Below are 16,547 nucleotides of genomic sequence, written 5' to 3' on the forward strand. Positions count from 1 at the left end.
CCACAGAGGAGGAGAGCCAGAGCAGAGGGACCGGCTCATGACAAGCAGCAAAAGAGAGTATCCGGACCCGCCGCTGCCATTCTCTTTCCCGATCCGCTCGCGCCTGACAGGGTCTCTCCGACGTTGCGCCCGTGCATGACAGGTCGCCGCACACACATTGCGCCGCCCCGCAAAAGCCGCTGCACGTTCAGCCTCAAACTGAGTCCGTGCGCGACGCCAGCTACATGTTCGTGGCTGCACATACATTTCCCCGAAGTAGTCCACATGCTGTACTCCCCGCCGGCCCATTCTGTCGCGCGAGTAAACTGACGAGTGCCATGAAACCACAACACGGTACGGATGCAGTATGCTTGTCAGCCGACCCGCTGCATCCAAACTCTATTCGAAATGCTTGGCTATGGACCTGCGTCCAGCCATGCGCGCTCTTGCCGTTGGCCACGCGGAACTGGTCTAGAACACAGTCCTCCGAGTCGGGCAGACCCTACAGATAGTCAGGCTCCGCGGGGACAGCATCATCGAGATGCCAGTGACTGCTTCAGATGGTGAGGGACCCATCATCTTCATCCACTTCTGCAATTCCTTCCGTACCCTCTGACATCCTCTTGCCGATATCGATCTGGCTCGAGCCACATCGCTGGCGCTCTCGTCTGAGGCACGATCTACTCTCACTCGCCCGCTTAGTAAGCTCGAAGGCTTGCAGAACGGCACAGGATCCCAACTCCCTCAGAGGATAGGTGCGACACACAGACTCTTCGAGCTCAAGGACAGCATTGTCATGGTGAATGCATTGTCTCACTCACAGGCAAACGCGAATGTCACCTTGAGCGATGGAGTCTCTTCGTTGTTGGCGTACTTCAATCCGAAGATAATCACCGCGCCCGTAAACAGTGAGATCGCAATTGCTGTCCTCACCGGAATCATGACCCTTTTAACACGTGAGTGGGGTCACGTAGCCGGCAGAGGTACATATGATGTGCAGGGACATCGGACCCCAACAAACGAGTTCTTTCTGACACTGACACTGACTCTGACCCCGACTCTGACGTACACTCTGGATCTGGATCCGCATTCACATCGCTCACAGCACTGGTGTACCTTCGTCTGTGGAATAGCGGCACGCTATGGTTCTTTCGATTGACGCGAAGCAAGGGGTCAGGCACTTCCATTGTGGTGAGCATCAAGTGCGCGCTTACTTGCGGAGCCTGACCTGGAAAATCTCGTGCTGACCGAACCCCTGTGTCGGGACTAATGCTGCTTATCATAGACTCATCCTCTCAACGTCTTTTCTTCATGGCTTGCGGTAACAGGGATGCTAGTTCTCGCTTCTGTCTGTCTGAAGTTCCGCTTCAGAGATTCGTCGTCGATCGGGCCATTGCAAGCTTATATGGCTGTCGTGCTTGCGTCATGGATTGCTCTCCCTTTCGGCGCCATGAATACCATCCTAGGTACCACAAGCGCCCTGGCAGGCTCGACTCGCGATCTCCCAGCAGGCTCTACTTGGGAGTCTTTGAGTCCGATCCAAAAGGCCAGCAAAGTATTGAGCAGCAGGTACACCGTCAATATCGCAACAGTGGCAGCACCTTTGGTGTGGCTCGGCTGTACGCTGCCTTTCCTGATGCTAGCGCAAATATACCTCCGACGAAGTCTAAAGGGACTTGCCTTTCTTCAAGCAGCGGTATCTGTTTCCGATGCGCCTACCGCGGCAATGACAGCGCCTCAGCTCGATACCCTCCTCCAAGCAGGGGCCGACCTGAGGCGCAGCTTTTGGTATGTTGGCATCCTGGCATTGGTCTGGGCAATATTCGTCACCATAGAGTTCTTGGTGCTGAGTCTAGTAGGTCTACGAGTCTTGCTCGTACTCAGTCATCAACTCACTATCCTGAAGCGTTTGCAAAGCACGACAGATTCTTCGGATGACATGATAAGCAAGCGGCGTTACATATACGAGTCGATCATCGTCTTGGGCGGCTTCTACTCTGTCATTGCTGTCAGTGGCCTGGCCCAAATAGCCGCTCTAGCCTTTACGACCCACGGGCTCTGGCAATGGAACGGGAGCGGCTCACTGGAACGCTTCAGAATCGGCAACCTGATTTACCAGTGGATCATTGCGGTCAACGGCCTTGGCGTCATGCTTCTAGTCAGCGGGAGGGTACACGCAGCAGTGACTGCAGATACAAGTTCACGCCGACTGTCGACAGTTTCTGCTCGTAACCAAACAAAGGTGTTTGCTGCGGACAGAGACGATGCCCTGAAGGGATACTGAGTAAGGTGCGGCGCCGAGAGAAGGCTCCAGCGGACGATCTTAATCAGCAGACCCTTGGACAACGTCCTTTTTGGTCCCAACGCTCCCTGTGCCCAAGCTGTTCATCGGGGCCGGACCAATCATGTTCTTGACGCAGGCCACAAAGAAGCAGCCTCGAGGATGTGATGCCCAGAGCAGCAAGTGCCATTCGGGGTCAGAACGGCTTACCTCCTGTTGAAGAGGGAGGCAGATCAAGCGTAAGCATACCGCCTGCTTCTGCGCCCTGATCTTTTGCGAAAATCCTGGACCCTCACACGACATGCAAGCCCTGACGATCGAGGTGGGATGGGGGACGATCCGACACTAGACGTTGGGCCTTGCGAGGTGTCACTCAGCAGTCCAGACAGACATTGGACCTAGAGTCAATTGAGCCTCTCTTCGCAACGACCACGGCCCTTCAAGACAACGCTGGAGTTTACAAGAGCAGCGCGACGCTTTGCACAAGCGCAGAGTTGCTGGACAGCAGGAGCGCAATTGGGAACGGTTCGCAAGCAACTTTTCGCGGCTTCCATATTATTAAGAATCCACGCGACATCCAGAGTCCCCTGGATTTGAGTCCGTTGTGTCCGTATGCTTCTCCGCAGTGGCCACTCGCCCACATTCCGTGTCCTCTAGCCCTTTGACTATGTAGAAGTCGGACATGCCCTGAGCATGCCGTCCCCGAAGTGTCAAAAAGCAACAATCGCGGCAGTCGAGAGCAGATGAGTGATAGCAGGGGATTGACAGAAGCAGGAAGGATCCGCAGAAGGATCAGGACAGGAGGGCACGGACAGCGGCATAGTGAAGCTACACGCGTGAAAGATGGGAGCGCTGTGACGCAGCGACTGGGGCGCTGACATGCGTGTATGAAAGTTGTGGCGTACCTCTCTACCTATCTAAAACGTATGCACCTAGAGCCAGATGATCTTGACCTCAATCTTGGCTCCGCTGGGCGCTACTACTGTGTCTCCCTGAGAGTCCAAAGAACACCTTCATTGAGCGGGACGAAAAAGGTATGAAAAGAAAGGTGAGCCGTACAAGGTAACGAGTGTATCAGCCGCTCGATCGGCATACTTACCCAGACGCCGATCTGAGCAGACAGACAAGCAACAACAAAAGGCTGAAGCACCCTCACTCCTTTGGCTTGAGCCAATAGGCCGACGACAAATGGGAAGAATGCGGAGCCCGATTGTGCTGAGCAGGTGACTAGTCCAAGAGCTGCTGTATGTAAAGCCCGCGGCCGAACGAATTGAGTGGTCAAAGAAGCCACGATTGGAAAACATGGCCCTAGAACTAGGCCGGCCAAAGCGGTCGCTACCGCTGTCGAAATCAGGTTTGGGACTACCCACACGACGACCTCAAGAAGTAGCCAGGCAACAAGGTAGGTATAGATGGCCGTCTGCTCGCCGATCCGGCGACTGACCGGTATCAGAGCAATACGGCCTACCATTACACCGCCCCAGAACGAGCTGACGATCCATTCAGCTTCCCCTCCACTGCCTCGATAGTCTCGAAGGTAAGAGGACGTCCAGCCTCCGATGGCCACTTCTGTGCCCGTATTGGCGAAGGCAAAAGCGGAGATGATCCACATGAGTTTGAATCGAGACAAACCCCTGAACTTGGCTGCCGTGTGCGGATAGCTTCCTGTCGCTGGCTCTCTTGATTCTTCGGAAGCGTTCCCTCGTCGGTTTCTCAGCACCTGCTGTGGACGCTGCTGCTCTTCCATTCGGATCGCCTCGGTCCCGTCCGCCATCGTCATCGATCGAGCGTCGTTGGGATTTCTCTCGACTGGATGGCCAGGGCTATCGCCTGGGGGACTCATTTGAGATTCGTGCGTTGCATCTGTGCTTGATCGAAGCGCAGCGTTTGGATGCCTTTCAGGAAGAGGAAGAGGAAGAGGAAGAGGAAGAGGAAGAGGAAGGGAATCTCGCCTCTCCATCGCATGGACAGGCTCATGCGCACCTGTCCTAGAATTTGCTGCGGGAGAGTTGATGCTCAAGTTCGCCAAGGGGCTATGGGTGTCACGTACGGCCACTTTATAGGCAGCTCGCCTTGCATACCAGCTCTCCTCACTTTCGCCCTTGAAAGCAATGGCCACCATGACGGTGCACAGAATGCACAGACCAAGGGAGACCAGGTAAAAGCGGGACCACAAGACCTCAGCCCTGGCCAAGACCCCAGCAGCAATAGGGGCCAGTAAGGCCCCAAACCCATACACGGCAAGAGTAATGCCCAACTTGACTGTCGGATCAGGTCGGCCGCTGGCCCAACTCGTCGTCGAAGCACCGAGGACGCCAATGCCGAGTCCGACAACGACGAAGGCTAGGGCTACAGCAAAGAAGGGGGGAGCAGCAGCAATGATGGCCTCGGCAACGCTGAGCAGGCTGCCGCCGACGATGAGAGCTCTGCCTAGACCCTGTCGGTCGGTAAGCCAAGGGTTCAGGACAGCACTCAAGACCCAGCCAACGAAATTCGAGATGAACAAGGTGGCTACTTGTAGATACTGTAGATCGTAGTACTTCTGGATATAAGGTAATTGCGCGCCGTTTGAAGCATCACACCAGCCCATTAGGAACATACAAGCGGCTAGTGTTGAGAGTTTGAACGCTGGATCAGTGACGATGGTCCGACCACGGAACTTGAGGAGATGAGGCTGATAATGATTGTGCGACAGTACGGTGGTTGGTCGGCTTGTAGGAAGCTCGGTTTGCTCCAGGGCTACGCGTGGTGTACAGGGACATGACTGCAAACCTCCTTCTTGGATAGCAGCAGCACACGGGATAGGCAGCTGAGTAGCTAGGCATCTCGTTCTGTGTGGTATGAGGTATGCTTCAAGCTGTGCAGCGTCAGGACCTGCAGCACCCTCCCAGACAGGCAAAGTGCGATATGCGCCTGTGCTCGGCCATTCTGATGACAATGATGATGAGGCGGCAGCTGCTGCTGCCGAAGAAGAAATGCAGGCGCGAGCTGGTAGACTCTCTGTAGCAGGAGCGACAGCGGCACCGGCGGCAGGTTGGTGAAGCATTTCGCCAATACTGCTTTTGAGGCAGACAGATGTGGCTTCTGATGCACTGAATTCGTATGTGTATGTGTGCGTGTGTGTATGTATAAGATAAAGAAAGCGTGATTGAGGCCGGACTTACCATGACGAGTATGACGGAGGCGGTGACGCTGCCGTCGGCAGTCTAGGACGCCGAGCGTATGAGTCACATCGGAAAGCGACTGCTGGGAGGGAGACGACTGCTAGATAAGACCGTGGTCGGACGGAGTTAAGGGTGAGAGGCCCGTGCAGCGTGACTGCGCGAACGGTGTGGTCATGTGCCGCGGCCGACGAGGCTCATCGACCCTTTGACAGCAGCATCTATCTCTATGGCAGCAGAGAATTACTCTTCTGCCATGGCCTTTGCCTTCAGCACCATCGTGAAAGGATCGAGGGGGAGGCGCCCTTGCCTTCGATAATCATGCGAGAGGACCTCGTGGTTGCGTACGTGTAACCTTGGAGTCACTGGGATTGAATGGACTGCAGAGCGATGTTTCGGACCGGGGACCCAAACAGTCTCTGCCCTGGCCGATATCACATTGGCGAGGCGTATATTCGAGGTGAATGGATTCCAGAGTGCTCACCTTGGCGGGAATTGCCAAAGCTGCGGGCTGACTGAGTAAAGTTGAGCCCAGCCTGAGCAGCCCAATCATCACATACTGACGGAAAACGCTACTGGGCGTACTATTCTGCTCATTCTACCCTGTCTGGTTTCGGAATGCAGCTGATATGAGCACGGAGCAGGATACTCTTCGACTCACGCCTAAAGGTCGCTTGACGTTCTTTACTCAGTCCGTACGGTCAGCGCTACCAAATTTGCCAAAAACAAGGCCCTATCCGAGGCAACAGGAAGCTTTCATGGGGTTCAGGGTCACTTTTACAACCGGCATCGTTGATTGGTGCTGACGCAGCTACTTGCATGTTCATCGCCGTCTCCAATGGAATCAAGAAAGCAGATGCTCCCTATCAAACGGATACAGTACAAATTTCCTCCAGACGCCGCAGATTCTCAGTCGGTCACAACTAGAGCAGCACCCCAAACTGGATCTCTGAGGGGTGTATCGAATGTTGTGGAATCGAATGTAGAAAGAACCAGAGGGAAACTAGGTACAGGCTTTGCAAGTAGGTGGTTCAGCGAGCTGGAAGGGAAGTGAGAATTCATCAGCCCAAAACACAGTCTCGAAGACAAGACAATCGAGCAGTGCGTGGAGATGAGGTAATCTGGCCATCGGCAGCATGACTGCGCAGCAACGCAAATGGTGAGCATGCCTGGTGCGTGAGGGCCATCGCCGAGCTTGATTGCGAAGAGCCACGATCGAACGAAGAAAGGTGAGGCAGAGCACAACTGGAGGATTCGTTTGCAGTGGGAGCAGCAATCGTGGGTGATAAAGCTCCGGAGATCGAATGTGTTGGCCGAGACAAGTGGACGGGACTGGAGAGTCGACCCTCAGGACATCTGTGCGTGGTAGGTCTTGCCATCCATGCTTTGCTTGTCAGGGCGCTTGGAACATTGCAATCCAAAGTCGTTTGCTTTCTGCGAGAGGTCGACGTTAAAGGTCTTTGGGAGGGAAGGCGTGTCAAGACGGTCGCGGCGCTCCTGCCACTCCCCAGTGAGATCCTGATCCGCATAGCCAAGGAAACTATCCTGGGATCTTCAAGTGTACCTAGAGCTATAGCATGACGTGCTACTGGCCATAGGTGTTGCACACTTTCTGCCTCACGATGTCTGCACTTCGTAGACAGAATTGCTCTCCTCCACGGTATGTCAGTCCCTCTCTGGAGGGTCATATGACTGAGAAGGGACCGGCTCAACTTGGCTCCCGTACATCGGGAAACCACAGACATGTCGGGGCCAGCTCGAGGTCTGTGGTCGGATAGGAATGCCTTGACTACGAATGGGTTCTCCAAGACAGAGTCAAGTTTAGAGCGATGCCGGTGCGGGGCGAGAGAGCGGTCGTTGAAGTCAGGCTTGAGAGGTGGAAGTCGGGCTTGCCTCGCATTGAAGTGCTCCTTTTGTCTGAAGGGGGCATCGCGGATAGCCTCAGCAGCAGAGAACCTGAGGCGTTCATGGACGAAAGCAACGCCGGAGTGTTGTGTCAGAGCTAGACGCAGGGTAGGAATGTGAATATGTACCACTCCGAAGGTGCAGTAATGCGTGACGGAGCTGGGTGTGGGACTTATCGAGCCATTTGGCTCGATAATCACCGAGGTGCAGAGCCTCAAATCATTCCCTTGCCGTCTGAATGCAGCGCTCTGAAACATTAAATGCCTACTGGTAGGGGGTCGACGGAGTGAGTCGAATCTTCGAGCGTCCTACGACGGCCTAGCCGATGCCTGCAAAAGGACTTACCATGTCAAGTCAGATTGTAGTCCTGCGAGCTCGTGGTTGAGTTAATAGTACTCTACAGTACTGCTACAGTGCAATACAACAGGATCGAGCCACAGTCGCGGCGTGTCTTCTTATTGCTGCTTGACTACGACGGAGGAGGCGTAACGCACAGTACTGTACTGTCAAGTTGGGTTGGGTACTATGACCGACAGGTTTGACTCTCAGTACATTCTTTGTCACTTGCTTCCAGCCAGTACAGTAGCAGCAAAATCGAGCCATGTCATGGATAGTCTGCCGTGGCAAGGGAGAGAGCCTGGTAGCCTGTAAGCTCGAGCTTGGCCGCATGTCACGCGTCGAGCGTCTAACCTTGACGAGGCTGTTTCTGATTCAGGGTTTAAAATGGCAAAGTGCGGGTGAAAATCCCAAGCTTCGTGTCAAGCTGCTATTCTACTGTAGCTCTGTCCTGGCTCCGTTTGATTTGGGGAGGCCATCCGCTCCGCTTGAGTTTGGAAAGTACAATAAGAAGCAGCGGAAGACAGTGCGCGTATTCAACCTTACCAGTACTTCACACACTGGAAATTACTGTATCACCGCAATTGGCGTCACGCTATCGTACCTGTGCGTTCCACTCTCTGCAGTCCACTATTCCTTTCTTGTCAGCCAAAGCTAGCCCACAGTCTCGTGAAAGCTCAGCTGAACCAACCAGAGGACATCTCACTGCATGTCTCGTGCTCTGTAGCATACACCGGGAGATCTCGTTGGCGCCACCGTCGACAGAAATGTGTTGTGCACTTCACGTTTCGCAGCCAAAAGAAGGTTTTCACCTTTGTTGTACATTGCGCATTGTCCGGAGTCTGTAGGATTTCTATTTGTCTGATTCTTGCAGCCAGATGCACAAGGCTGGCACCAACTTGTGCTTTTGATGCAGGAAGTCGAGTGAGTCCAGGCGTCTGCCCAAAGGGGCGGCTCACCACTGCTGCGCCGTGAAGTGCAGACTTCTGCAGGTCACTGAAATGAACTTCGCTCATCATTGCGCAAATTTTTTGGACATTTGTGAACTATCATTACAGCACTCCTTTTGTACCCAAGTGAGGACCACATCGGCAGGCTTCTGTGAAGTCTAGCGGCTTGCCTCGCATCTTGGCGAGCTGAGCTTGAGGTCAAGCCACAGTCTAGCAGAATCCGACATTGAAGCAGTGTCTGACTGTCACACTTGCATCTGCAGGCTGCTCAATAGTTTTCGTTGCGCCTGCTAAACTCTGTGGCACTCAGCTAAAATTTGCTGCAGCTGGCTCGAATTGAGTGACAGAAAGACGACAATGAATGCACAAGCAGGTTTCAACGCAGCGACCTGATTGCACAACTTTGCCATGTACTGTACGACTCGTGCCACATTACGCAAGGTGACGCACCAACCAGCAACTGCGGAGCAGATCTTGCAGCTCACACTAGAGCAATAGAACTCAGCGGACCCGCTGCGCTCTCAATTCTTTATGGCAAAGTAAAGTAGCCGTGAAGCCAGGCAGATACTCCTTTCGTCACTCAATTCTAGCCAGCTGCAGCCAACTTTAGCCAGGCCGCTCAAATTCTAGCCATGACAAAAAAATTTTGGCAGCATGCATGTTCAAATCTGGCAGGCAGACACTGCTCTTGTGCCCTATCTCTGCTAGAGTGTGGCTTGATTTCAAACCCAGATGGCTAAAGTCCGGGACAGCTTGCCAGACTTTGCAGAAGCCTGCCACTTTGAGTCTCACTTGGCTAGAATTGAGTGACGAAAGGAGTATATCCGGCTCAAGTTACTGTATCTGTATCTTGTTGCTGTACAGTATGGAAAATGCCCCTCGTGCAGTGACCACACGATGGGCTGCACACACTGTTGCTACTGATTCTACTGTACAGTAACTAGAGATGCGCTGTTTTGTACTGCATAACACGATCGGCTGCGAAGATTCCCATCTGGACCTGCGGTACAGTGCTGCATCATTGACTCAGAAAGAGTGGGTCGGTGAATGCAGAGTCAAGTGACTGCAGATGCTATCTTGCGGCGAGGGACTAGTTGGAGCTTGAAAAGAAAGACAAAGAAAAACATGCGCCTTGTACCAGAAGACGTCTTCGCTACGGAGTGACTTTTGGATCATAGACCTTGCGTCACATCTCAAGGTCGTAATGACATAGTGTACAGCACTGTACAGTATGCGGCTGCAGCTTAGATCATTTCTCACCGGTCATGGAGAGCCGAGATACTAGACAGAATCAAGGTCTTTCCTGGGTAATGCAACAATAGCAAACATCGTTGCCATCTTCTACGGTAAAGTCTACTGCATGGAATCGAATTCGTACAGCACAGGCAAAGTGAACATTGGCGTGATTGCCGACTTTCAGTATTACACTGACAGTCGCATCCCACACTCTATTCTTTTCACAATATACTACTGTACCCGAGTTGTGCATACAGAATTCGAGAGCGCAGGTTGACACCTACTCCTGCCATCATTTTGCATCGGTCTCATTTCTTTCTTCGGCCAGAACAGCAATACAATCTCTACATTCTGTGTGATCTCCAAAACATTGCTGCCGTGTTTGACCTCAATGAGACCACTCCTCTCGTCAATCAACTCTAGCCAAAAGGGATCCAGCTTGGCGGGCTGTTGCAAAGCTTGGCTGACTCTCCTCAAAATGTGGCCGTCTGAGCTCAAAGTCAAGCCACGCTTTAACAAAGGCATGACACTACAGCCGCGCCTGGCTGCCAGCGTTGAGCGTGCCTGCTGCCAAAAGTTTTTTGTCCTGCTCAAGATCTGGGCTAAATTGCTGCAGCTGGCTAAAAATGCGGTTATGTACGAAAAAAACAAGCGGATTGCTCTCAAGCTTGATTTGCAGTCAGTATCAAGCTATCTCGAATGCGTCAAAGATCTACCTGAGTCATCCAGAGGTGCCCTGCAAAGTTCAGTGAGCATCGTTGCATTCAGTGGTAATATCGTACTGTATGCATTTGTGCTATCTGCAAGGTCACATGCTCTTGCACAAGGCACTGTACGCAAGTTTCAGCGGAGTCGAGACGAGTCAACATTCTCTCAGATGGTGCGTCAGACACAGTCTCGGTCAAGGCGAACATTTCTTATCCAGACCGGATCGGGATAGGGGCAGGGGCGGCCTTCTAATAAGTACTGTAACGGGTCTCTGCTGCAGACGATTGATCGGGTGGGCGGGTGACCATTCCACTGTAAGCAGATGTTGCCCAATCTTGGAGCATGACAAGTCGCTTTGACAGACCGCCTCGCAAGCCCGGACAGAACTGGCAGCAGGGATCTCTTCTGAGCAGCGGCACAAGCTGCTGACAACGCGTGGAAGCAAAACGTATTTGAATGTACCGTCCAGCCAGAAGGTAGAGGAGTCTCTGACCTTTGTGCCTACTGTCAGAATTCGTAACAGATTTCCATCCTAGGCACTGGCCGCAGTCCTTGTCGGAAAGCTAGTTAAGAGCTGTTCTGATTGCAACTGTTACCACTCTACCTTCTCAAAATCTGCTTCCGAAAGCAGTAGCTGCAACACTGTCAAGGCGTGCGATTGTATCTCTTATGGTTCCACACCGAGCTCAAGTGGGGCTGCAACAGGTATGCTCGAACAGGAAAAAGACAGTCCAGCCCAAAATGCCAGGTCAGAGTTCACTCTGCGAAAGGTCGAGGCGGTACAGCTGCCCACGCAGACCATCAGATCGTAGACGGCAACGCTGATCAAAGCGGTCCCCCGCAAGGGTCAAGCTTTACGACAGAGAAGTGGGACTCGGGTGTTCTCACATCACTCGATCTGCAGGGCGACTTTGTATCGTCATGCTTCAGCTTTACGGATGATCAGCATTTCGGAAGCGCTACTCTCCTCCGTTCTTGTCGCTGTGTCATGCGGCCGACAGGTGTTCCTGGGCAGAACTCTCTCTTGGAAGCTGCCCGGCCTCCAAGAGTCGACATGATACGTTATCAGCCACTTCCTGGCACAGGGGCTCGGATTCTTCAAGAGCGTGGAAAAAATGCTGTATGAAGGCGCACAAGAAGCGAAAACGTCTTTCACAATGGTTCTACTCGGCACGGAAACCACCCTTCGTCTTTCCGCGTTGAGCACACGGACTGGCAACCCTGAAGCTCCCATAGTCTCTTGAAGATGGTGTTGCTGGCGAGAAGCTCAGCCGGAGATCCTGCTTCGACTATCTGCCCATCATCGAAGAGCAGTATGTGGTCGAAGGAAGCGATGAAGGCTGTGTCATCGATGCGAGCAGGGTTTATCAGTAGGCATGCTTTCTCTTGCTGATTCAATTCTGTCCTGACTCACAGATACGGTGAGAGACCGCAAGAATCGTTCGCTCCTGGAGAAGGTCTCCTCGCAGAATGACATCAAGGCATCGCTTTTCCGCGGCCTCATCCAGGTTGGAGGAGAGCTCATCGAGGAGGAGGAGAGGTCGATCAACTTCTACCAGGGTCCTGGCGAACGCAACGAGATGAGACTGCGATGTCGACAGCGCGAGACATCCTGCGGCCTCGGTGCTGCCAGGAGGAATTACCTTGACATCGAGACCGTGAGGAGATGGGCGCACAAGATCTCCCAGTCCGACTGCATCGAGCGCTTTCCAGGCGCGTCTCTCTTCTGTGTGGCTTGTGGCACCAGTACGAACGAAGAGGAGTTCCCGTAGTGAAGTCTCCCAGATGAGTGGCTCTTGAGTGACGTAGGAAAATCTTTTCCTCCAGCGGTGGAGGCCCACAGACTCGCGAGATGCGCCTTGCAGCGATAGAGAGCCCTCCAAGAGGGAGTCTGTGACTCCTCTCAAAAGAGCAGCTAGGAAAGAGGACTTGCCGGATCCTGATCGTCCACAGATACCGACTCGAGCGCCCTGACGGATCTTTACGCATATGTCCTTGATGATATTGGGGGATCCGGGGCTATGGTAGACAGAGCGTGTCTGGGTCAGTCGGTCGTCAGGGCAGGATGCGCTGTGCATTGTCTCCTCGACTCACCTGTACCGCATGCTGAGATTCACAGAATCCAGTATGAAAGGTGGCGCGAGCGACCCTGGCGATCTCCAGACGAGGTCTTGAGCTGATCCTGTTGCATGAGTCACCTCTTCTTCTGCCGGCAAAGACACGATTTGTCGGATCCTGTCGACGGCGACGGCGTCTGTTTCTATCTGCGCCACACCTTGAAGGGTCGCATTGAGATACCAGCTCAAGCTGCTGATATTGACCAGGGCAACACCGAGCAGCGCCGGGTTGACCCTGCGGCTCAGTGCCACCGCCAGTAGCGCCAGGACAGAAGTGACAAGTCCTGCCACCAAAGCAAAGACGACTCGCAGCAATCTCAGCATCGCTTCTCGAGTATAGAACGGTCTTTGAGCGTTGTCCAGAACGGTGTCGCAATGCTCCTTACATGCCTCCAAAAGACGCAAAGATCGGAGGGAGGGGAGGCAAGTGCTGACCTGTGAGAATACAGCAAACAAATTCGACTTTGATTCGAGCTCCATGCCTCGGACCTGCCTCGAGCTCCGCTGAGGATTGGAGAAGATCGTGCTCGTGTCAGCGATTCGTAGGCACCCCTGCTCATTGTGGCGAGTGCCCTGCTGTCACTCACTAGATAGAGATGTTTGACAATCCAGAGCTCCGCGGCGAATAGTGGAATCGAAAGTGCCATCCAAGGTACTGCGACTATCATTGTGAGGGCAGCCGCAGTGAACAAGGCAGCTGAGAGCGCGGCATTCAGGATCTGGTCTGCAAAAGCTGCATCCACGATGTAGATATCCTGACTGAACCGAGCTTTCAGGCAGGCAGGGAGCAGCGCATTGTAGGGCGAGGTGGCGAGCAGGGACGCGATTGCCTGCTCATGTATCTGAAAGCCGGTCTGTGGCACCGCTTTGACGCTAAATGCCATGCACATCAGTATCAAAGCGAGCGGTACCAGCACTGCCAGCACAGAAAGAAGTGTCAGCCAAGACACCGGATTCGGTAGGGCTTCACCGGTGCGACGACTTGCATAGTGAGCCCATGCTTGTACGGCGTATTGTACTCCGTTACTGGCGCCAACTACTACGAGCAGGAAGATGACAGCAGTGATGATCCAGGAAGAAGGAGAATTTTTGAAGTAGAAGCGGAAGGGCGCCAAGCCCAAATGGCTGGGATGCTCCTCAATTGCAGCTTCCTTCGTTTCGCAACTCGCCGTAAGAGCATGTTCGAGCAGGGCCTTGCTTGTGTCGATCACCAGTCCGGTGTCCGCTTTGTGTTCTACAGCGTCTGTTGAGCTGACAACAGCCTCCACATCTCGTGGGTGCGCATTTCCATCCTCAGCCGCTTTGGCAAGGCGAAAATCGGAAGCCTCTCGACTGCTCAAGAGTGTCGAAGAGGGAACGTCCCAGGTACTCCGCTCCTGAGAAGCCCACAGTATCACCCTGCCGTGTAGGATTTCCTTATCGTCAAAGGTGCCGTAGCCATACAAGTGTCCCTCGATCATGTCTTTGGTGATCGCATCCAGAGCTGACAAAGGATTGTCCAACACGATGATCGGTGCCTTGGAATACAGTGCACGAGCGAGAGCGATACGTTGTCTCTGACCGCCACTCAAGTCCCTGACCAGGGTCGAGACTCCGCTCTCGAGAGCCATCAGGTCCCGATCGAGGCCGCAAAATCTCAGAACCTTGGACACCGCCGCGACCTGGTGTTGTAGAGATTTTGACTCGGATTGTTGCGTCTTTTCGTCATCCTTTTCGACTCCGTAACCAGAGCTAAGCTTGGCTTCGGGCGTCTGGAATAGTGTGATATTGTCTAGTATGGAACGCTCCTCAAAGAGCGCGACAGTCTGAGGGCCATATGCGACACTCAGGTCGCTGTTCTCTCCGATAGAGCGCAAGAGACGCTTAATAAGCGTCGTCTTTCCGGTGGCACCTGGTCCGATGAGATGGAGTACCTCCGAGGTCTGTTGCTCCTCAGCTGTCCGAAGCTTCCGCAGCACTTCAGCAAGGATGGCTTGAGTGTGGTTCTCCAAAACAACCTCTACCGCGTCCTCGCAGCGCGATTCAACCGGCTTGCGGAGGAGGTATAGCTCGAGCCGATCAAAACTGGCGAGAGCACCGAGAAAAGAGCTCAGCAACGAAGAGAGAATTTGCAATGGCAAATTCAGGATATTCAGAATACTGATCGATGAAAAAATGACGGCGGGTGTGAGCTTGCTTTGAGATTCTGCCTCGAGAGCTCTTGTGACGGCCAGTAAGACAACAATGGAGGCCATCAGGGCGGCTCCGAACGGAGCTGCCACGATGGCCAAGGTCGTCTGATAGCGTTTAACACTGTTCATCTCTGTTTTCCGAAGCCTTTGGGAATAGTCGAGAAAGTACGGCTGGTACGACGAAGCGAAGATCGTTCGGAGGTTGGCAACAAGAGAGGACTGCAGATGTACCGAATAGTCAGCGTCTTGCAGGGATTCGCAAAGCCCTGGAAACTCACGGTAAACAGCACTCTAGAGGTGGTAGCTTGTAGCCAAGCTGCCTGTCGTGCACCGACCCTACCACTCAGTGTAGACCCCATCCCTACGAACAGTACCAATGTGCCAACAGCCGCAAAAGCAGCCACTCCGACACGAGAAAACAGCATCCAAATTCCAATCACAGCACATGGGCCTATACTTAAGAGCTCGTACATGCTATAGAAGGTCATGCTACTGGCGATGTGCTCCACGTCAACAGACATTAGTACAGTAGGATCGGCCGTTGCAGGATTCGAAGTCTCCAAGGCGTTGCTGGCAGTGTCGGATCCCGCTTCCTCTGATGTGTGATTTCTGCCCTGAGCATCTTGGTCTTGGGCAGCCTTCCGTGGGCCGTCAAGCTCGTTCTCCTTTGATATCATCCTTCGAAAGACGCAGCTGATAACGGCACTCCTGAAGGTGACGTCAAGCATTGACAGGTGGTAGCTACAGATGCTCTGAAATAACGGCATACCCAAGTAGACGATTGGGACCACCGCAACAAGGCTCCAGGCCCGGAAAGGATCCAATTCCGCTTGAGTCGAGTTTGCGTCTTGCGTCGAAGGACTGATAGCGCTGATCAATGCGGAGATGATCAAGGGCTGCATGAGTGTGCACATGAGCTGAAGTAGACGAGGCACGATCGGAGCCAGGAATAGAAAGGGGAACGCCCTGAACAACGCCAGCAGTAGGCGTGCACCTCGGAATGATCTCTTCCAATTTGCCGACTTCAGGCGATCCAATTGCACTTGCAGAGCTTCGGATGCCGGTCGTGCCGACATCTCCGGTGCCACCGGCCAAAGGTCCTCGAGCTTCAACGAGGCATGTCTACCTTGCCAAAGCAAAGGGAAAAGCCAGAAGAGGGTGGCGCGGCCAAAAATCCCAACGTGCTTTTCGACGTTTGTCTGTGCAGTATAGGGACGACGAGGAGGACTTAAGTGAGCAGACAGGCGCAATTTCATGCCATTGCGATGGCACACAAGGCAAAGGCCACCTACCTTGGTCTGCCCCTGTGGCATTTGTGTTAGAGGTATAAGGACTTCAAAGGCAAGCAAGACTGACACCGAGGCGATGAAAGCCAATTGAAGGAACATGTCTGTGCGTAAAAGCGGCTGGAGAGAGGCTCTGTGCATCGTCCGCGAAGAGAAGACCTGGCCAACCAGGAGGCACAAGCACGAAAGCTGTAATCGTGTGCGAGGACGACGATTGAATCGATGTAGCAAGTATGCGGTCGGCAAAAAGATGAGCTGGTACACGCACAGAGTTCGAAAAGATGTTCAGCTGCGGATCGAAGAGGTGGTGCAGTGCAAGAACTCACTAGTGCACAGACCACGGTGACTCTAGAAGTTACAACCAACCGGTGCGGCCAGTGCTCAAGCACTGAGCGTACGGCTGGGGAAGGTATCACA

The 16,547-nt window shown here is 53.5% G+C and overlaps 4 protein-coding genes across 4 annotated transcripts; 1 reads left to right on the plus strand and 3 right to left on the minus strand.

The window, feature by feature from the left end:
• The first annotated feature begins 661 nt into the window (after nt 1–661).
• Nucleotides 662–2,283, plus strand: BCV69DRAFT_163895 (hypothetical protein). Its single transcript, XM_025489452.1, has 3 exons — nt 662–935; nt 1,085–1,170; nt 1,265–2,283. The coding sequence occupies exons 1-3, from the start codon at nt 776–778 to the stop codon at nt 2,261–2,263; spliced, it is 1,245 nt and encodes a 414-aa protein (XP_025348401.1). The 5' UTR covers nt 662–775; the 3' UTR covers nt 2,264–2,283.
• Nucleotides 2,284–3,192: 909 nt separating this feature from the next.
• On the minus strand, nt 3,193–4,859 carry BCV69DRAFT_298273 (MFS general substrate transporter; the record flags this gene model as incomplete). The annotated part of the gene is made up of 2 exons (XM_025494201.1): nt 3,193–3,252; nt 3,360–4,859. The coding sequence occupies 2 exons, from the start codon at nt 4,857–4,859 to the stop codon at nt 3,193–3,195; spliced, it is 1,560 nt and encodes a 519-aa protein (XP_025348402.1).
• Nucleotides 4,860–6,359: 1,500 nt separating this feature from the next.
• On the minus strand, nt 6,360–7,827 carry BCV69DRAFT_164017 (hypothetical protein). The gene is made up of 2 exons (XM_025489454.1): nt 7,672–7,827; nt 6,360–7,590 (listed from the first exon to the last, which is right to left on the minus strand). Exon 2 carries the CDS (start codon nt 7,581–7,583, stop codon nt 6,483–6,485), a length of 1,101 nt encoding a protein of 366 aa, XP_025348403.1. The 5' UTR covers nt 7,584–7,590; nt 7,672–7,827; the 3' UTR covers nt 6,360–6,482.
• Nucleotides 7,828–11,708: 3,881 nt separating this feature from the next.
• BCV69DRAFT_298274 (P-loop containing nucleoside triphosphate hydrolase protein) lies at nt 11,709–16,232 on the minus strand (the record flags this gene model as incomplete). Its single annotated transcript, XM_025494202.1, has 6 exons — nt 11,709–11,896; nt 11,971–12,575; nt 12,651–13,177; nt 13,261–15,063; nt 15,123–16,043; nt 16,137–16,232. 6 exons carry the CDS (start codon nt 16,230–16,232, stop codon nt 11,709–11,711), a joined length of 4,140 nt encoding a protein of 1,379 aa, XP_025348404.1.
• Between the last annotated feature and the right edge of the window lie 315 nt (nt 16,233–16,547).

Source organism: Pseudomicrostroma glucosiphilum, assembly GCF_003144135.1.
Source record: "Pseudomicrostroma glucosiphilum strain MCA 4718 unplaced genomic scaffold BCV69scaffold_5, whole genome shotgun sequence".
Lineage (NCBI taxonomy): Eukaryota > Fungi > Basidiomycota > Exobasidiomycetes > Microstromatales > Microstromataceae > Microstroma > Microstroma glucosiphilum.

Coding starts and splice junctions, on each gene's coding strand:
- BCV69DRAFT_163895 (XM_025489452.1), top strand. CDS start 776: ATGGTGAATGCATTGTCTCACTCACAGGCAAACGCGAATGTCACCTTG. Junction 936..1,084: donor AATCATGACCCTTTTAACAC/GTGAGTGGGGTC, acceptor CATCGCTCACAG/CACTGGTGTACCTTCGTCTG. Junction 1,171..1,264: donor GGTCAGGCACTTCCATTGTG/GTGAGCATCAAG, acceptor TGCTTATCATAG/ACTCATCCTCTCAACGTCTT.
- BCV69DRAFT_164017 (XM_025489454.1), bottom strand. CDS start 7,583: ATGTTTCAGAGCGCTGCATTCAGACGGCAAGGGAATGATTTGAGGCTC.